The following is a 21,900-nucleotide window of genomic DNA, read 5'->3' as shown; positions in this document are numbered from 1 at the left end:
ACTAAAATTACTTTAATAAGGTATTTATTTAGCTCTCTTCTTCACAAAGAGACCAGTGTGGCTGCCATGGTGTTCATATTGACATTTAGTAAGTAGTAACCCCAGAAATGTACAGATGCGTACTACACTTGGCAAGTATAATGCCCTCCCTCCCTATAAGAAAGAAAGGTCAAATAAATTAACTTTGTAAAAAGTAGTAATCTGCTCATTGCATTAAATCTTTTTCCCATATTAATGAAAAGAAACTGGCAAAGGTCACTAAGTCCTATCTGCTTTCGTAAGTTAAAGATGAGAAAAGCTTAATTTGAAGTATGCAGTGACTTTCATCGACTTTGGGGCCAAAGCTGCAAGGCAAGTTCTCTGTGTCTCAATAGAAGCCTCTCAGAGTGAAGAAAACACGTTAACACTTAGTATAGTGTGATTAAATGCATTTTTAAAATCCAAAAATCTTTTTTGAAACCTCAATTGTGCTGCAGATATTTACATTCAAGAACACCTGTACGTTCAGGAGTGAATACATGTACAACAGGTTAATATAGTAATTAAAGATACAGTTAATTAATTTTCTTTTCATATCCCAAGTATAAATGCTTGTGTGTTCTCTTAAGCAACTTTATTATTTCAAGTGTTCATTAAAATACCATTAGCTGTAATATTTTGGAAAAAAATGGGCAGAAAAGAATGTTTCAAGCTCTGCAAATCAATAGAAACATGTCAGAGCTTTGATATGAAAAATCATATAGATTTATGCTTTTGGTTCTTTTTACTATGTTTGCTTAATATAGCTATATTAATTGAACAGGCGCGAAGGTGTGGGATACATTTTTTGGGAGACTGTTTTTATACATTCCAGCAACTGACCTCTTTACACAACGTTTTTCTCCAAAATCTTTTTTTTTAGTTTCTAGGAGACATGATTCTGAAATAGAAATGTGAACCCAGTTAATGAAAAGCTGTCTTTTTGATGCCCCAAAAACAATAAGTCTGAGAGAGAGGTGAACGGCTTGATTCATTTCTATGGCTCATTAACTTCCACGCCTACAGATGACAATGTTAATATTCTCAATGTGAATTATTTCTCTGCTGATTAGTTTAGGAGAAACACACAATGAATGTGCTTATCACAGAATCTAAGACTGTGCTGGACACCCTTTTGGGTCCCTTAATATTCAAAATGTCCCTTTGCCCAAATTAAAGGTCTCTCTCAGTTTAAACAGTATGGTTGTGTTTTTACAATACAAAAATCTGTGGCAATTATTAACTGCAAATGTGGACAGTGTGAAGCAAAACAACTTTTAGAGTGAACAGTAAGGCTTGGGCTGATGAATTGATTTGCACCTTTATTTAAATTGAACTGACTAAAAAGTGCTGAGTGTTTGGGCTTTATCTCTAAGATGTTGTCTCAAACCTCCCAGCCCATTAGACTTAAGTAGTTTAGAATGCAATGATCTGATTGCAGAGTTCAGAGATTATTTGAGCAAATGGGGCCTGATCAATGCCTTGGGTCTTTTTTTTCTTTTTTTTTTTTTTTTAGTGTGTTAATTAATTAATCAACAGGAACAGAAATATATGTGTAATGCAAATGAACTCAGTCTCAAGTTACCAGAATACCAGAATTGTTCATAAGCAGAAAAGAGAAATCCAAAAGCAGCAGGATATTGGTGCTTTTATCTGTGTAGCACAACTTTCTTAGGTGGTGTCCTGAGTTAAATATATTTGAGAGATTGATATTATTGTTTCTGCTGTGCTCTCCTGGGGAAAATACTCAGCTTTTGAGGCAAAAGAAGAAATTCAGTAACTGAAATATTCATGATTCACAGTTGCCCCTTGATTCAATTTTTGTCACTGTTTCCCTTCATTTCCATTAACTCCCCCCAAACCAAGTTGTTTTGCTATAATCTAGTACTGAATACAGTTTCCCTAATCCCCAAGTCTACATTAATTTGCAAGATTTCCCTACAAAACAAATTAATTTTCTATGGGCTATTCTGTTTCCCTTTGCCAATGATTTTTTTTTTAAAGTCATTTTTTTCTATGACTTTGTCTTTTAGTGTGGTCAGATATAAGCTTTGTTCTCCTCTAGTTGCTCTTTATTAAAAGTCTTCTATCCTTGGTCTTCAGAGTACATAAAAGCTTTGTGCTGTTTTTCCCAAGGACTGTTTATTGCTTCGGTCGCATGGGGAGGTAAGATGCTTGATTCGTTTTGGAGTATGGGGACATTCTCCTATTCCTCTATGTGGACCTCTATTTTGAACTGCATGCAGGAACCAGTCCAACTCATCTGTCAGGTCATCTTTCTTATAGCAGTCAGCTTTTTTTAGAATCAAAAAGTTTTTAGGTTCAAACCTTGAAGTGCTTCCTGTCAGGCTTCTTGCGCCAGTTTCATTTAGCTTTTTATGCACACAGCTATTTTTATTAACAGTAAAAGGGTTGTGTGCATAGCTTGGGATAAAAGGAAAAGGTGGCATTTCAGAAAGTCACGGAATCACAGAATTATGTGGGGTTGGAAGGGACTCTGGAGATCATCTAGTCCAACCCCTCTGCCAAAGCAGGTCCACCTAGAACAGGTTGCACAGGAACATGTCCAGGCGGCTTTTGAATGTCTCCAGAGATGGAGACTCCACCACCTCTCTGAGCAGCCTATTCTAGTGTCCTGCCACCCTCAAAGTAAAGAAGTTCCTCCTCATGTTTAGATGGAACTTAGATGGAACTTCTTATGTTCAAATTTGTGCCCATTACCTCTTGCCCTGTCACTGGGCACCACTGAAGAAAGACTGGCACCATCCTCTTGACACCCACCCTGTAAGTATTTATGGGCATTGATCTGATTCCCCCTCAGACTTCTCCATACTAAAAAGACCCAAGTCCCTCAGCCTCTCCTCATAAGAGAGATATTCTAGGCCCCTAATCGTCTTTTTAGCCCTTTGCTGTACCCTCTCCAGCAGTTCCCGGTCCTTGTACTGGGGAACCCAGAACTGGACACTATTCCAGATGGGGCCTCACCAGGGGAGGATGAAGAAAAGGAAGGATGAGTGCCAGTATTTGGCTGGACAATTTCTGTAAACAGGGAAAATCAATGTTCAGTTAAAACACCAGAGGATGATCTGTCATAAACCCCGTGGCCTGGAGCACTATGACTATTTCAGCTGCTCTGACCTAACCTGCTGATTTGGAGATGGCAGTAACAATTGGCCAGCCACAAGAATTGCCCATCTTAGTGAAAGAACCTGTGATACCATGTAAAATTCACTTCTAACACCGAAGGACGTGAAGTTGGTGAAGCCCTGCCAATATACCGTTTGCCTAACTCTCTCCCTGTTTAACTTTCATAGCCGTGGCAGGAGACTGAAGAGAAAGATGATGGTAAGGCAAGTTCTGTATAGGTATTTCACACTCATCTCAAAGAGACAATTTTCATTTCTGTCACTTGTGTGATTTTGTTCTGTGTGTACATAGACAGATTCCTTGAATCATCACATAAGTTTTATAAATTCCATTTTGTTTCCATGAACTGTGAGTCTTCTTGTGTCTGGGGCTGTCATGTGCTAACAAGAGACAGGAGAGGTGCCAGCGTGCCAGTCCTTACAGTCTCTCCATCTAGCTCACTCTGAGCTAGGAGAGGCAAACAAGGAACGCCATCTTAAATAAGGACAGCATATCCCTCTCAGGAGGAATCAAGACAAAGCAGCCAGGTGGCAATGTTTGGATTTCAAAGCCAGGAAGGATTTTTGGAAACAGAAGCAGCTGGGTCAGGAAAGACAGAGTGATGCACGGACACAGCGGAGGGGTCCTGTGACACAGAGGCAGCAGGGAGGCAATGGAATCCGCCATTTGAAGGAGCAGCTGTCTGCTGGCGGGGGACGGGAGGGGAAGGCCCCTGAGCACCACAGGGGATCTCACAAAATCTCAAGGAAATTCAAGAGTGAGGAAACGTAGGCAGAGAGATGTATGCGTGTTTACTGTTTTATGTGGCGCTGTGTATCTCTTGTGGACATTAAAGTGAAGAGTGGCTGCTTTTGAGACAGTTTGCATAGTCTGTGCATTACCTGATTCAACTTTGTGGAATCCTGGGGAGATAAATTGTCCCTCAGATGTCGGCTATGACTGAGTCTGGGAAAGAGCGGGTCGAAGCCATGGGGATTTGGCAGCAGTCGCAGGGTCTAACCAGGGGTCTCTGTTCTCAGAAGAGAGAAGAGATTGCCTGGAGACCCAAAGCAGATACAAAAACTTCAGAGTGTTTTTGCATGGAAGCAGACTGAGGCTTTGGAGTGTCCCGCTAGAGGTATCATCTAGGCTGTAATTTCTCAGTCTTTGAACTCTTACCAGTAGCAAAATGAGAGAGACTGGAAGAACAACAAAACACGCATATAGTAAGATAACAAGCAGTACCATAGGTGACTCCGGGCATGGTCTGGCTTACACACGTGTGTACACGTACACATGGACAAAATGGAAAGTGTGCCACCTGCATCTTATCGTAATTTGCACTGAACCTAAAATTAATAGTTCCCAGTAACAGACAGGCTGTTAGCTCAGGCTGAGTGCCATGCTACTGCCGCTGCTTTGCTTCTGACTGCTTCGGAGCACGGGAAAAGGAAGCTCGTAGTCACTTGCATCATGGTCAAAGAAGCTCATATCTGTTGGAAAATGACCATGTGCACCCTGTGCTTGCAGGAGTAAGGTCAGATTGCCAGCATTTAAGTCATTGGCTTTGCATATTTTCTTATGCTGGATGATGTGATAGCACTGGCCTGTGTATATGAATAGTTTTCTGGGGTGAAGTCAAAGCACAAGCTCTTCTGAGGCAATTTAAATGGCATGAAACACTCAAGAGGATAATACGGAGCAAACTGGTGTAAATAGTTCTTCTGCATAAACTGCAATTCTTGTAATTTATTTTGGGAGTGAGGGGAGTTTACTGTACTGTTTGGTTTTGGTTTGCATACATTCAGAAAATGTTCTGAATTATTTTTTTCTGAAAATATAACTTAACTGTTGAGAGGGAATTGAAGCTTTTGTGCTGAAGGGAAAATATTACAATAGGAAAATTAGGGAATATTGTGATGTCCATGTTCCAGATTTATTAGGCCTGATAATAGATGAACTGGTGAGATTACTTTGTGTGATTTCTACATATGTAAATGGACATATAATTATCTATCAGTATAAAATATTAGTGCATATTTACCGTATAATAATTAATTCAACTTTATAAACAGATGATTACCTCAAATTTACATACAATGTGAAGAAAAGTCCCTTTATCCTCTGTAACTGCAGCATTTGGCAGATTCAGGAATAAATAATCTTTTGTGGCAAGGGTATGCCTTATCAAACATATGCAGATCAGTGCTAATTAATGCTAATTAAGGTTTCCTGTCTATCTAGTTGGAAAAACGTCCAAATGTTATGAAATCCAGTTAGTATGCCTATTACCCTAATTGTTTTATATGGGATGGTTCTTAATTAAAATATGTAAATTGACCTTAATTGCTATATACTAATGGAGGTTCATGTTATCTCACTAAAAATGACAAGATGGTGAGGAGGGGTACTTAAACAAATAATTCTGATACATTTGTAAATAAATGACCTTTACTCAAAATTATTTTTAATTGGAAATTGGCAAAAGGAACATTTTGCCATCTATGTTTCTCTTTAGTTTTAAATAATGTCAGAATTTACAGTTCTTTGTTAATATAGATACGGTGACATTGCAGCTTAATTAAGACTACTAAACAAGTCAACATTTTGCATGTTTACTGCATGTTTCAAAATTGTTTGTTAACCTCATGTTGACCTTCAGAAATGTCGTGCTTTACAATATTGATTTTAGTTTTCACTATTTTTGGTCTTATTTTTGTCTCTTTTAGTCATATCATTTCATTTGTGAAGTTTTGTACACTGCTATACTTTTGCTGGTGACTGGACCAGTCAGAGAGGCTGGTGGGCAGCACTTCTTTGCACTTCACCTGTTAGTGTAGGACATGGACTTTGACTGGTTTTGGGGAGGATGGTTCACATGTATGCTGTTACATGACTGAGGCAAACACAGGTTTTTACACAAAGCGTTGTATGCCTTTTGCCCAACACAAAAGCATTCTTTAAATGATAGCAATTTTTGTATGACGGTTTTTTATGGCAGTTTATAGATGCCCCATATTGGCATTTTATTGATAGTTGACATATCATTTCAAACATACAACAAACATATTTCTGCTCTGATGTAGGAAATCTAATTAGAGAATTTGCTGATTTAGAGAACTGGCCTATAATTGTAGTTTTATTCATAATAACTACATCTTTAAAACAACTGATACATTTAAGTTTATATTATGTCATAGACATTGTTTATATATGTATGCTGCACTTTGCAAAGCCAATCTGAAAGCTTTCACTGTTTTGCAGGATATTGTGACCAATGTTTCTCCAAGGATTGTGCGTGGAACTACTTCAGGTCCTATGTACGGCCCAGGCCAAGGCTCTTTTCTAAACATTGAACTGATCAGCGAGAAAACAGCAGCATATTGGTGTAAAAGTATTGCTGAACTGAAGGCTGACTTTCCAAACCATGTAAGTACCACTCAGTCATAAAGATGCAATGTACTTCTTCAGAATCTCCAGTTTATAGATCTGTGAAAACTCACCTCTTTAATATTTATTATATAGAATGCAAATTGCTTTATTGACATACAAGTATGTTATTAAAAAACACAAAAGCCCATCCAAATAATCTTTATGACAGAAAATTCTGTGAAATGACTGTTACACAGACAACTGTCATGATTCTTTAGTGAGGCTGATGTTTGCATTCAAACAGATAATATCAAGGGAAAGAGTTGATCCCAGTGTGGATGGTTGTCAGTTCTGCTGTGAATAATTTTGAATTTAAGGTCATATTTAAAGATGTATATATATAATAATCATTTTCATTGTGAATTTAATTTTATTATAAAAAGAATCTTTGTTGTTTTTATTCTTAACCCATATGTGAATGATACTTCTAATACTTTTATAAGCAATTGCCTGCTTTAGGAGAAAAAAAGCAATACTGACTTAAAGTTAACTTAACTACAAGGATAGAGTTCGTTAAAGCCGTCTTGGGTGTGGGAATATCTGGCTAGAAGGTAGTAATCAAAGCTGGGAGCAATGATGCCAGCTAGCTAGCATAAGTGATTTTCAGCTACAGTTCTAGTGAATAAGAACAGCGAGGTGGAAAGTAAAATTCACCTCAATCATTATCTCGAATGGATAGAGCTAGAAATCCTAGAGCCTACATATCTTCTGTCTTGAGGCTATTACCTCCGTGGTTCAGCTATGAGCAAAGTAAGTGAATGTTGCTGAATATCTTATTGCATGAAGATAAACAGTTCGCTTATTTTCTTATTCCTGGAGTTTAAATGTGCACATCGACAAGTATAAAAATGTTTAAACCCATTGTATTGATAGTAAAAGTTAAGCGCTGCATGTTTAATATCCTGCTTCACTATGGATGGACTGTGTGTTTCTTTGCTGAGGTTCGTATCACTTTATTTACTATGACTGGACTTCATAATAGTGAAAGTATGAACCAAAAGATAATACAATTCTTTGATGCTGATTTTAGCATCCTTTGACAAAGTCCTGGATATTGCTGTTGTAACTGTAAGACTGTTGGCCATTTCTGCTGTGGGAATGGTCCCCATTGCAACGTTCACCAAAAATCTTTCCCAACATTTTGTGCTTGAGACCAAACCATTCTCTGCTGTGAGCAGAAGCACTAGCAACAATTTCAGAAGGAAAAGTTGAGGTTTCTGAGACTTAGCCTCTTGTGTGAGATGAAGAAGTCTCACTCTTTCATAGTTCCTGGGGTGAGCATCTTCTGATCATTCCTCACTATTACCTCTCATTACTTTGAGAATATGAATTTAGCTCCTGCACTTTGGCTGGAGCCAATGTGGCATCTCTGAGGTTGGTAATGCCTGCGTGGGCATAGGGGAAGCAGCACTCAGCAGTAGACCTTGGCTTTGCTCGCAAGAATTTTTAAAAGCCCATGAACTCATCTAAGAACTGTCATAATTATAATGGTAAATTTGTTGCTAACTGAAAATGGATTTTTATTCACTGAGTAGAGATCTCTTGGTGCTTATTTTGAAATATTCTGTATAATTAGAGCTTGCAGAATTTTTTTTGCCTTGGTTCTCGTTTATTTCTCTAGAAAGCCTTCTTAAACTTGATGCTTTTGGGCAGTGGGGGGTTATTAAAACCAAACTCAGTTTCTGAGAGATATTTGGGTGAACTTCTTAAACAAGCAAAGAATGACATTTTCTGCTCAAATGAAAGCCAAACAGACATGACAACACAAGTGATTACAGTAAAATAACTTACCTTGCTACAGTAAATATTAGAAACAAATCAAAATTTATACATAAGTACTTTTGCTATGTAATATGAGTAATTTAAGGTAGGATTTATCTTACAGATGAAAAGGATATGAGCAAAATAGATACCTCACTAGAAGGGCTTTTCACAACAGCATCCTATCTCATACCATTAGGAAGAAGCAAACTGTAATGAAAAAAAAAAAAATTCCCTAAACAAAGCCTCGGATTTAAACTAAATTTTCCAAGGGATTGTGCAGAAGAGGACCACCAGGCACAGCTCAGTGGATAATGTCATGGAACTGTGACATGTTGCCTCTATAGATCAGGAGCTAGCATCTCCCTTGTGCCGTCTTCACCCCTCTAGTGGGTGGCCTCATTCTGTGGCTCTTCTGACTCCTGATTCTTGCTTGTAGCTTGCAGTTATCTCTGTCTGGAAGCCTTTCTCAGCCTTCTCTTGTATTAGCTTCTCCTTTGACCGTGGACTAGGGGTAGACTGGGACAAGAGCTGCCACCAGCAGAAACTTACTTCAGTGCCACCGGCAGTGAATTCAATATTTGTAAGGGCCCAAGCAGAGGAGAAAGCAAAAAGAAAAAGTATCTGGATTTTGTATGTTTGCTTGTGAAGTATCATCAGAAGCTTTGATGTTTCAATTTGAGACTTGAGTTAATTTAATATTTAGTAATTAAGAAATTAGATGGTATGCACAGTACAAGCCTAAGATTTTATTTATTTTGTTTTTGAATCAGCTGCTTCTCTGTTAAAATGATTTGCAGTTAAAAATGGAATTGTTTTCCTTCTGGTATTTCAGTTCTCTCATTAAGGCATTACTTCAGCAATTTGGCTGAGACCATTTAAAATACATGGTATTATTCTGCATTGTTTATTGTTAAATTTTCAAAGGATACAGTTTTAAAAACACTGTGTTCACTGCTTTCCTATATACCAAGAAAATAACATTTCAGTCAGAGAGCTGTGAAAGCGAGAAGAAAATTGATCTGTTTGTATATGTCATCATCTTTCTACTTTCCCAGATATTGTAGTTTTACTTATATTGGCCTCTCTTTCTGATATCTAAACATCTTCCTTACATGGTTAACTAAAACATTGTCATACATAGCATCTGATACCACAGGATTTATCATATTATGTAATTATTAATCAGGAGAAGATGGATTACTTTTTTTGGTCTTTAGTAGTAGATACTGAGAACTTGACAGGGAGAAAATAGGGAACAATTCTTTTATTTCATTGTCTTAAATGTCATATTAAAATATTGCTTCTGAATTATTCTAAAACTGACACCTTATTGGCAAATTTTGCATCCCCACTCCCCCAAAAAAGATTGATTGTAAAGTGCTATAGTAATCTAAGGCTCAAGAAAAAAGTGAAAGTGTTGTCTATCTAGACTTTAGTGAAGCCTTTGACACCATTTCCCATAGCATTCTCATGGAGAAATAGGTTGCTCATGACTTGGATGAGTGTACTCTTCGCTGGGTAAAAAAATGGCTGGATGACCAGGCCCAAAGAGTTGTGGTGAATGGAGTTAAATCCAATTGGTAACTGGTCACAAGTGGTGTTCACCAGGGTTCAGTACTGGGGCCAGTTCTCTTTAATATCTTTATCAATGATCTAGACGAAGGGATTGAGTGCACCCTCAGTCAGTTTGCAGATGATACCAAGTTGGGCAGGAGTGTTGATCTGCTCGAGGGTAGAAAGGTTCTACAGAGAGATATGGATAGGCTGGATCAATGGGCTGAGGTCAATGGGAATGAGGTTCAATAAGGCCAAGTACCGGGTCCTGCACTCGGGTCACAACAACTCCATGCAGCTCTACAGGCTTGGGGAAGAACGCCTGGAGAGCTGCCTAGCAGAAGAGGACCTGTGGGCATTGCTTGACTGCCAGCTGAATATGAGCCGGCAGCCAGTTCTCTTTAATATCTTTATCAATGATCTAGACGAAGGGATTGAGTGCACCCTCAGTCAGTTTGCAGATGATACCAAGTTGGGCAGGAGTGTTGATCTGCTCGAGGGTAGAAAGGTTCTACAGAGAGATATGGATAGGCTGGATCAATGGGCTGAGGTCAATGGGAATGAGGTTCAATAAGGCCAAGTACCGGGTCCTGCACTCGGGTCACAACAACTCCATGCAGCTCTACAGGCTTGGGGAAGAACGCCTGGAGAGCTGCCTAGCAGAAGAGGACCTGTGGGCATTGCTTGACTGCCAGCTGAATATGAGCCGGCAGCGGCCAGGTGGCCAAGAAGGCCAACAGCATCCTGGCTTGTATTAAAAATAGTGTGGCCAGCAGGACTAGGGAAGTGATTGTCACCCTGCCACTGGTGGGGCTACATCTCAAGTACTGTGTTCAATTTGAGCCCCTCACTACAAGAAAGACATTTTGATTCAATAAGGCCAAGTACCGGGTCCTGCACTCGGGTCACAACAACTCCATGCAGCTCTACAGGCTTGGGGAAGAACGCCTGGAGAGCTGCCTAGCAGAAGAGGACCTGTGGGCATTGCTTGACTGCCAGCTGAATATGAGCCGGCAGCGGCCAGGTGGCCAAGAAGGCCAACAGCATCCTGGCTTGTATTAAAAATAGTGTGGCCAGCAGGACTAGGGAAGTGATTGTCACCCTGCCACTGGTGGGGCTACATCTCAAGTACTGTGTTCAATTTGAGCCCCTCACTACAAGAAAGACATTTTGTTTCTGGAGTGTATCCAGAGAAAGTGCAATAAAGCTGGTGAGGTATCTGGAGAACAAGCCTTATGAGGAGTAGCTGAGGGAACTGGGACTGTTTAGTCTGGAAAAAAGGAGGATGAGGAGAGACCTTATCGCTCTCTACAAATACCTGAAAGGAGGGTATAGAGAGAGGTGGGTTACAGTCTCTTCTCCCAAGTGGCAAGTGATAGGATGAGGGGAAGCCATCTCAAGTTGCACCAGGGGAGGTTTAGATTGGATATTAGGAAAAATTTTCTTCACTGAAAGGGTTGTCAAGCATTGGAACAGGCTGCCCAGGGAGGTGCTTCAGTCACCATCTGTGGAGGTGTTTAAAAGACTTGTAGATGTAGAGCTGAGGAATGTGGTTTAGTGGTGGACTTGGCAGTGTTAGGTCAATGGTTGGACTTGATGATCTTAAAGATCTTTTCCAGCCTGAATGATTCTATGGTTCTATATGATCAGGAATGAAAACTGTGCAGAGAAAAAAAAATCACTTTTATTTTAGAAAAAGTCCAAAAACTTTAATCAATAGAAAGTGGCTGGGAAAGCTGTGAATAAAATTATAAAGCCTTGCAAGAGAAATTACTACTGAAATTTTATATTTAGTTATTTGGCATTAACTACAATATGGCTGTTATCTGTGCTGGTAACTGTGAATACTGGTAGTGTCAGTACGTCTTTGTGTGCCAATGAAACAAGGAGCTGAGTGCACAGTGAAGCTGGCAATCACAAGAATAATTTTTGGTGATTGTGAGGGGATGGGATATATTGGTGTAGCACTTGCTTCACCAGAAAAGCATACAAACTGTTGCTGTTCCTCATCAAAACCTTGTGCTTACCGTAGCTCAGCCTTCTCATTTGAGTTGATGTCACCTACTTACACAGATGTCTATTTGTCCAGTCTCATAAACATGTCTGTGTATCTACACTACCTAGTAGCTGGCCAAATATTTCAAGGTTTCATATTACCCTGAAAAGTCATTAGGATCTGCACCAGGGAGAACAAGCTTGACAAGATCAAGCTTTGAAACTGGTAAAACGATTCTGTACAGAAAAATGTGAACTGAGGCTTCAGTAAGAAGGTGATGGACAGGGTTACCAGGTAGTCTTTCTCCACCTTTCCAATACAGTAATTGTAGATGATAAAAACAAGCAAATTCAGGAAAATCCTCAATATGCAAATTATTTGGGTTTGAGCATGCACAGGAGGTCACAGCAGTACAGATAAAGGGCTTTGAAAGGACACTTAATGAAACTAAATAGATTGCAGGGGAAATGTCATTCCCTATAGGACTAACAGAAGTCAATCAAAACCAAGAAATTAAAAAATTTGTACTGCAAGGAAGAACTGGGATCTTGGAAGAAGATGCGAAAGTGAATGTTTTTCAATATTGCTGTATTAGTATACTGAAGTCTTAAAAGTAACTTTTTGGCCTCCTAACTGAACACAAATGAGTTTGTGCTGCTGTATGACTCTAAGGAACATACATAGGGTACCAGATTGTCAGCTGTGGCACTGATTGTGTGATTCAGATATCAGTGTCGTGATGCGTTGAATTAAGAAGCCTCTTCTGCTAGAAACATTAAGTACATTTGGACCCCAAAACCAAGCTGAAAACTCCTGTCATCTTAATGTTTGTTCTGCTACTTGCAGAATGTTGCTGACAGTCTCCCTGACAGTTACTCAGCAGAGAACAGCTTTTCAAGGATGAAACTGTTAAAGATATATTTTTGTTCAACATTTTGTTCTGAATGTCCCAGGAACACCTGTCAGGAGTAGCCATTCTAAAGAGCGTGCGAGAACAGATCACTGGATTCCAGACTGATAACCAACTTCTTTGTTGCATGGTTTTTTGGTGGTTTTGGTTTTTTTTTTAATGTCTTTACATCTCCTAGAATTAGGTGGGGTTTTTTTCTACCACAGAGGTATGAAATAGGGCAGCTGTTTTTGTTTGTTTTTGGTGTTTGGTGGTTTTTTTGTTTGTTGTTTTCTTTTTTTAAATTTAGGTAACCAGACCAGATTTGTTTTAATTCTACTCTGTGAGGACAGAAATGAGGGGTTACAGAGCAACAAAAATACAATTGAACAGGCATGAGTTCCTTGCTCCTGTGAGTAGCAGAAAACTGTAATATTCAAAATGATTTGCTGAAGTTCTGAGTAGAAATAGATTGCAACTGCAATAGTATTTTATTGGCTAGTTTACATGGAGAGGTTTGATTAGTTTACCAAAATGATCCCTGAAGTGGGATCCTACTTATCAAGCTTGTGTGTAGGACCAGCTCTGGTTTTAATAGCAGGTTTCATCTACAGACTGTGAACAAAATCTGTATATTTATATAAACCTTTTCCGTTTTTAAGTCCACACTAATAGTAGACCTTGTAATCTGGTTACTCAGAGGAATTGACCAGAATATCTAAAATTGCTGTAGATCTCCTTTGAGACTTAAAATTAAGGGATATTAGGTGGAAAAAAAAAATAATATGTGGAAGAATCATAGACTTTGCAGCTTTACTGTGAGGAGAAGGTCAAAGTTGGTTTTCTTATCAGATGTGTTAGGAAAAATTTGTGTATTTTTTCAGGCATTATTATAGCTTTTACTTTTGATGGGTGTTAAGAGGTCTGTGGGATGTTGTGTAGAGTATGTATTATTTACATTTCAAGATACCAATCACTGACTTGATTCATGTTATAAAAAGTAATAGTCTGTTTTACCGTTTGGGCCTCAAATTTGAAATACTTGGGAATTTGGAATAGCATTTGTAATACAGGTAATTAGGGGAGCTGAAAGGCAGCACTTCCATCTTCATCTTTGCAGGAGTCGTGTTCAGAAGAAGTGAAGATCAAATTGTCAGCCAGCTGCTCTCCATAAACACCTGCTCTTCCTAGGTCTAGTATAGATAGCTTTGCCTTTCCATCACAAAGAAATGGTGCTTTGTACTCCAAATTCCTACTGAGGTGTGCCTCCACACAATATGACACAGACATCTTGACAAGCTACAACGCCTACAAACTTGGAATAAAAGATTTCTAAACAACCAAGTCGGGCTGTGCCCCTGTGGACCTCACTTGATATCAACAGCTGCCAGTGTATTATGCACTTGAATGGGGTTGGTACACACCATGCCTTTTCAGGCCTATCAGAAGACCCTTGCTGGAAGCCCAGATGCTTTTGCACATGAACTGAAAAAGAGAGAGCATAAGGAGAGGGAGCCACAATCTGAGCTGCCTAGAAACTTGCACACTCCATATCATGGAAGTGCCCAGCAGTGCAGAACAGCTACCTGGTTTCCTTTATCTGAATTTCAGATCCACAAGTCACATTAAAAAACTCCAGAAGTTGTTATTGCTGCAGCTTAAATTTCCTAAAGCCAGCCATCATGGATGCTTGGTAGGAGGTGAAAAAACCCACACAGCAGTTGTTAAATTCACCATATGGAAAAGATCCTTTTCACTACAGAAAATTGGCAGTAGGTCTAGTCCCTTAACATCAGAGGAAATCCTAGCTGAAGAGGGAGGATAAGATTAGAATAAGACACTCATACTGGTTACCTTGCCCAGGAACTAAACCACTTGGTGCTAGCTAGTGTGGCGTGTAAGAATGGCCGACTCCTCAATTTCCAGTGGTTACTGTGGTGTGTAGAAGGGAAGAGGCCTTGGAGCATGGAACAGATGACCATCTTCCCTTTTTCTCCTCATCCTTCACTGCAAGGAAAGGGGAGGGTGAAAAACAGTGGAGAAAGATGCTTCCTAGACAAGAGAGAGGAGAGCTGACGTGAAAGAAGAGCAGACGCATTAACAATATACCTCCACCTATTCCAGGGAAGCTTCCATTCTCCCCCATCCTGAGGATGTTCTCATTGCTCCTGACACTGGTTCAGCTCTTTGTGAGCTAGCAGGACGCGTTTTCCTCTCTGCAGCCTAAGGAGGAATTTAACAAAGACTCTGATTTATGCAGTGGATTTACACTAGAAGTGCTTGTCTATTTCTGTAGGCACAACAGTTTCCATTTGCAAAAGTAAGTGAACAAAAACAAAGCCTAGTAACAGAAATGTTAACGTATTTGGTCTCTGAGAACACATTTTCTTATAAGGAAGGAAGTTTTCTGGGAAAGCCTTTTACAAGGCGTAAAAAATGCTCAAGCCTCGTATGACCTAAATATTAATAGAGATGGGACTGAGCTACAAAATATGGTGCTGTAAATTTTAACTTCTTGAGGCTTAGGTGTTAGTAAAAAAAAAAAAAAAAAGAGAAAGGACCTTGAGGAGAAATGTGAGAAGATCTTTTATGTTTTGTGCTTGGAAGCTACAGTTTTGTTGAGAAACCCGTCAAACTAGTTTAGTGCAGAACTGTACTTTCTTCCCATGCATTTTATAAAGCCATGACTTATTTTGTTTGTTTTACTTTTACAGCTAAGATTTGACAAATAGTGAGTAGTTCAGTAAGGCAGAGGACTATTTGTACACAGACTAAGAATTTCCTTTTGATTTGGAGAGTGAGTTATTGATCCCTGCAAGAAAAGAACAATTTCCACAGTTTTGTGAGGACGATGAGCACATCTTTAAAACTTTAGCCTTAGGGTAAGAACTAGGAGAAAATTAAAGCAGTTTCTGAAATACTTCACCAATCATCTCCTAGAAAATGACCCAATCTGCTTGATTATTGGAAAAGAGAAACTCCTTAATGGCTAGCATCAGCTGAAGCTGGTTCAGGATGTGCTTTGGCTGTTGCTGCTAAAAATTTCTTCTTTGAAGATATGTGAATGGTCATTAAGCAGGAGTATCGACAAAGGAAATGCACTGAACATAAAGACAGTGTGATTAAAAAGATATTTCTAGAATGTAATTCTGCTGACAGTGACATGAAGAGTTGCATATTTTTGTTCGTCTTATTAAGGTTTGAATTTCCTTTTATTTTTTCCATGCGGAATATTATTTAGAGAGGAAAGAAAAGTTTTTAAAATCCCCAAATGTTTGGTAAGTTACTGTTTGAACAATACAATGCTGCAAAATGATCTGTGAAATCCGGCTGGGTATCAGGCAGAGCATTTATTCTCTCTAGAAATGTCCTCCATAAACTGCAACAAAGGAAGTGGCATCACGCATTAAAAAAATCTGTACACTAAGATGTCCATTTCACACACCCCCCCCATCTGTGCTTAAAATAGCAATAACAACCTTGGTGCAGGGCATTTCCTGGCGATTAATAACCGGCCAGGGTTAATGGCCCTCAGCAGTGCCTCGGGCCATCAACTCCTCCCAGCCAGTCATTACTCCCCGGGAAATGCCCTTTTCTGGGTAGTTATTGTTTTAATATTAGGATGTAGAAGTTGCCATTGGATGGGGAGAAAATGACCTTGTGGCAATGTTAAAAAATAAACCCCCAAATGGCAAAATTTAAAAATTATTAACAATGATCCATCAAAATTAAAATCTAAAGTTTGTAAGAATGACAAAATTCTGCTAGCCTTATTACCTGTGCAAAACATTTATCCCCCTATACTTTTACCCAGTTTCCATTTCATGTTTGTAATTGATAATTGGGTAAATTACAAAATTTGATCATTTTGAAATTTGATCTTTTAAAATGCACAGTAGCTTTGACATTCATTTATACTGTCTGTGTACACTGAGTGTATTTGATTTAGATAATTCTGCTTTTTCTCTTTTATGTATTGTATACTACAATTATAATAAGAAAGCAAATTTATACCTGATAAGAGTAGTAAGTATATGCTATTCCTGTAGCCCATATTCTGCACTTCATTTCTGTGATGTGGTTTACATTTTAGGCATTCTGCTAGAACTCTAATGAAGAAAAATATGAAGGCTAGGTCTATATTTAAAAGTCTTGCTCACATACTTATGTAGGCTAGGAAAACTAAAAATAAAATTGCATCTAACTGCTGTCCTGGCAGAACCCTAGTGTAGATGCAGTTATACCATCAAACAGTTTATTTTTGTTCAGGACCAAGTAAAGAGTTTACTTCACTGATATGAATGCCTTCGGTAGTAGGAGAGCTGGCTCTATGCAGGCATGTTCTAGCTTAGACAAGAAAGGCAGAGGCACATGCTTGAATCTATCACAATTGGAGCCAGCTCTTCAGTCTGATTGACAGCAGCTGGACTATATCCCAGCCTCCTGTGCTTTCTGGGGAGGGGGTCTATGGAAAGATCTCAAATTCAGAGTGAAATGTGGGAATATAGTGTTCCAAGATGGTTTTTTTTCCTTATCTGCTGAAAGGAACATGTAGATTAGCAGAATTCTTAGTGGGCTCTGAATTGATCTTAATCTACACCCTCAACACTGCTGGTAGCTTCTGAACTTTTTATGCACATTTAAGAGTTTAAGAACTATGATCGTAAACTTTTACATAGTCTTCTTCACCAGCCTTCTTGTATCTGTCATATTTCCATATTCTAGATCTCAGTTCAGCCTGCTTTTATATTTTAGTTCCTCTTTTATGTTCTGGTTGAAACTAATGAACTTGCTATTTAGTTTAAGTAGCAGCTGCTGAACATACAAAATTGGTGGCCAGCAGGATCCAAAAAGCAAAACTCTTTCTCTCTTCATATAGTATTAGTCTGGTATATTGTTAAGTGAACGCAGACATGCCAACAAATTACCATGGGATAGCAAATTACTGTGTGTCGGTATGGTGACTTGTCATGTTCATATTTGTAACTTGCAGCAAATACAAGGTAATTCAAGTTAATATGAATTTCTTTAATTTTGGACATAGCAAACTGGACTTACCTTGTGGTTTATGTGGTTTTAAAGAGCAATGAAGTAGTTGATTGCGGAGGGTGTGCTGATGGGTGGTAACTCATAAATTAGCAGTAACTTTGTGTGTCTAAACCTTGTGCGTATATCTAGTGGAGATGGTATATTCTTTTTATTATTGAAGGAAAAATGTGACAGTAAGTACTTATTTACTGAACACTTAAACCCAAACAAATATTTTAAAGGCTTCTTTCAAGGAGACCTAAATACATCCTTTGTTATGAGCCATTAAATTAAATGTAAACTAAGAAACCAACAGGCTACTTTTTTATCCTATTTCCTGCTGCTGCACCTCTCAGTCTCACAGCTCCCGGGAGAAATGCCTTTCATTGGTTTATTTTTACATCTTTCTCATACTGTTTAAGCACCGTGGTCGTAATCTATTTCAAGTTTCATTTTCTTTTAATTCTCTTTATTTTTAAAAAATTTTTTATGAAATCGTAATTATGTTGATTGTTTCTGTCTATATATAACAGGTAGTTAAGGTCTTAGGTTTGGAATAAAACCATATTGAACCTGTATTCTTAAATTTCAGGGTAGCATTTTAAAAAATCTGTGGCACTTTTCTTGCAGTGTAAGAACCTCATAGGTTTATTTCTGGCCACCTAGCCATTTATGTGAGATATACCTCCGTATTCAAATCCGAATACACTTGCATAATATTTCATTTAACTACAGCTCAGGTGAGAATATTCAGAGGTTGTGTGAATTTTATAGGTACCCCAAATTCTTACCTGCGAGTAGTATGTGCATCTCAAGGTAAAGGGTGGGCATTAAAAATGGATATGTCACATTTACATTCTTTTAATATTGTACTCTCAGCACCCCTCTGGTCCTAGAAGGACTTCTGCTTTTGATTCTGCCACAGGCATCCACATTTCACGTGATTTATTTTCATTTTATCTTTTTGGGAACACACACACTCACTGCTGGGTAGTTGATAAAAATCTCTCCAACATTAGATGGCAATTGGTCTTACTGTGCTTTCATTTGAATGAGACTGTAATCCTATAGACTATTCAATGCATTTTAATTTTGAAATGTCCAATCGCCTAGCAGTATGCTGAATAAGTTAGGTAACAATTTTATTAAACATCCAAATATTTAGTGAAAATAGTAAGGCCTCTTTCAGTTTCTCAGCTTCTTCAGAGAATCTTCCCTAAAAGATGAAGAGGTGGGTGGAACTGGCAGTTGAGGAGGAAAGATTAGTCAGAAGGTAGCCCTTCTAGCCCTTAATTTTGTGTGTTCTTTGCTTCTGGAGTGTAGCCAAAAAACTACTTGTGTCATCAGACATAGCAGCTAGCTACTTAAGTAAATTGTACTGTCTGCATATAAAAAAATAAAGCTACCCACTCATGAGATTTTCTGATCATATGTCAGATGGAAGCACTGAAGACCTGCCGTTGTGAGGTTCGGTGCATAGTGGCACTGTTGTTTGCTGAATTTTTGGCCAAGCTGGGAGATACCAGGGGATAATAGGAAGGATGTATGAAGAGATCAAGTTCAACAGAAAACATGGATTTTCCTCTTCACTTCTTGAAAAGTTCTGTGCCCAACAGGAAACAGAGTTACTTTCTTTGCCAAGGGACTGTTTTAATATAATTTTCACTGTAGAGATAATTATATATGAAACATATTTTTTTTTCAAATGAAAGTATTTATTTATTTTTAAAATATTTGTATAGTCTACAAAGCATGTTTCTTGCCTCACTTTCTTATCTTCTCTCTTTTCCCTTTTAAAAATTCCTAAAATATGTTACTGGCAAGAAGGTGTTGAGTGCTGATTTATTGCTAATAATTTGAAAAGTACAAGAATTAATTTTGTGTAAGAAATGCTGCTGTTGATACAGGTTTATTGTTAAATGACCCTAGGGCTCCCATTAACATGGGTCTAATGAGAAACAGTGGTCTTCCACCAGGTCAGGAGGGCTCTTACTCATTTGGAGAGGTAAAAGTTGGGTAGGAATCAATGGATGTGTGTGAGTGCTTCTGTTATTTGGCTGTTGCAGTTTGAGGTATGTGTTGTGTGTAAGGGACATGGATGGAATGTTGCAGTTGTGGAGATGGCCTTGCTGCTGGGCCGTGGGTCTAATCAGTCTCTCAATAACAGTTGAGTCTTATTAAAAAGCAGAACTGTACAAGCTCAGATAGTGGCACAAAAAGTAGAACTGGAGACTGTGTTTGCCTTAGTATGCAATGAAGGGGGAGAAAAAAGTCTGAAGGTAGGTACTAATGAAGAAAATATAAACACACTGGCCCTGCAAGATCACAGGAGGGGACAGTGGAGACAGCAATAAACCGGACCTCAAAAGGGAGGAAAGGTGGTAGCTTGAAGATTGCATGAGAGAACAGAAGGCAAAATACAGAGATAAAAGACAGTTTTGAACAAATGCCAGACTGCAGCAGGTTCCTGTGCCTGGGGGAGGCTCGATAGGCTTAATGTCAAAATTGCTAAAGATAGGTAGCTCTCTGCTGGGTGCAAGAGTATGAAGTGATCACAAAGAGAATGAGGCAAGAATACTTGTTGATAATGCAGGGAGGGTTCATAGGAAAATCCAAGTTGGCAGGAACCTTTGTAGATGAGGTGAGCTGAACTAGTCCAACCATCTGCGTGGAGTAAATTGGTTATGAAGCCAGACCATTCTGAGAAAATTATACGGATTTGGAGAGGATGACCAAAGAAGTGGAAACTTAAGTGCTCTTCAAAAGAATCATTCTAGTGTCTGGAGGAGGAAGGCGAAGGTATCACAAGAAAATGAGGATCAATAGATAGAACAGTTATTATTATATTCCTGTATGCGTTGTAGCTCTCTACTATCCTTTCATCCATGCTTTCCAAGAGGAAAACAACCCAGAAAAACTTTTTGTAAGTCATCCTCTGTGAAGTTCTGGTGGGGATGGATCCCACTGGTCCTGCTCTGGCCATTGAAAAGATCTCGTATTTCCAGCCCTGTGAACATATGCAGATTGTCTCCTGTCATGAGGTGAACCTGTCTCATTAGTCAGGCAGGTTTTGGAGTGTGAGGAAGCTCTCCTCTTTGTGAAGTCCACTACCTAAACCGGACAGGAAAGAATAGCATTAAGGGACTAATAGGTGTCTCCCATGCAGCTGATGTGTAAAGCCCTCAGATAATTTCCCGAAGAAACAACAAGCCTTATAACCTGTTCCCACACCTTCTTAATGATCCTACCCTCATCTATCACAGTAGCCTAACCTAAGTGCTGTTTGTGCAAAATCAGGTAAATTATCAGTGCTTTTCAGTATATCACTGCAAGGATAATGGTGCGCAGAGAGAGAGTGGGTGAGTTGTGGAGGATGCAACCAGGCTGACAAAATCACTTACTCCTCCCAAGCATTGCTTTGGCACCAGCAATGTCACATGATGAAGCAGATCACAGGGCTCTAAAGTGTAAAAGGGAGGGGGTTTTCTCCCTCCTCTCTGAGCTACATTTTTCTCCTTTACTGGCACCGATAGCTTTCTTGAGCCTTCAAGTCCAAGGAAGTGAATTAAAAGAAGCCCTGGGGGTGGTGGAACAAGGGAATAGATAGGATGGACTTCTGGGGGATGCAAAGAGACAGATTTAACCTGGGGAATTGCTAGCTGACTGAATGCAGGAATTAGGGAACTCTGACAAAGTTATTCAGTGTGTGTTTTGTCTCTTTTTATTTTCTACTGAATTTGTTTTTTAATAAGTTAAGCAGCTTTGCTGCCAAGTAATAGGAGAAAATATATCTGCATGTATCCGGAAGGAGTCAGGGACTGGAAAGAATCTTAGGGTTCCTTTCAGTCAATGGCTGCTCATCTCCTCTATAGGAGTAACCTATGTCCTTTGAACATATTTGTCTCCAGTTGGCTTCCCTCTCTCATAGGGGCACCCTGCAGAGAGTTGCCTGTGCTATTGTGAGAATAAACAGCAACAATTAGCCAGGTGCAGAAAGAACTGAGTTAAAAAGGACTATGTGTATATCTGGGCAGATAATTTGATGAGAGAAAAATTTCTAAAGGTGGATGAAAAAATCTACAAGTTCGTATTG

General features: G+C 39.0%; 1 protein-coding gene across 1 annotated transcript in view; it reads left to right on the top strand.

Moving 5' to 3' along the window:
- DPYD (dihydropyrimidine dehydrogenase) overlaps positions 1 to 21,900 on the top strand; it is a 369,255-nt gene that overhangs the window by 211,692 nt on the left and 135,663 nt on the right. Inside the window, exon 14 of the mRNA XM_014939498.1 lies at positions 6,409 to 6,573. Coding sequence (XP_014794984.1) covers positions 6,409 to 6,573 — 165 coding nt within the window. The remainder of the gene's footprint in view (positions 1 to 6,408; positions 6,574 to 21,900) is intronic.

The sequence above is a fragment of the Calidris pugnax genome, unplaced genomic scaffold, assembly GCF_001431845.1.
Source record: "Calidris pugnax isolate Ruff unplaced genomic scaffold, ASM143184v1 scaffold18, whole genome shotgun sequence".
Taxonomy (NCBI): Eukaryota; Metazoa; Chordata; class Aves; order Charadriiformes; family Scolopacidae; genus Calidris; species Calidris pugnax.
The sequence above is the reverse complement of the archived record's forward strand: the minus strand, read 5'-3'. Positions and strand labels throughout refer to the sequence as shown.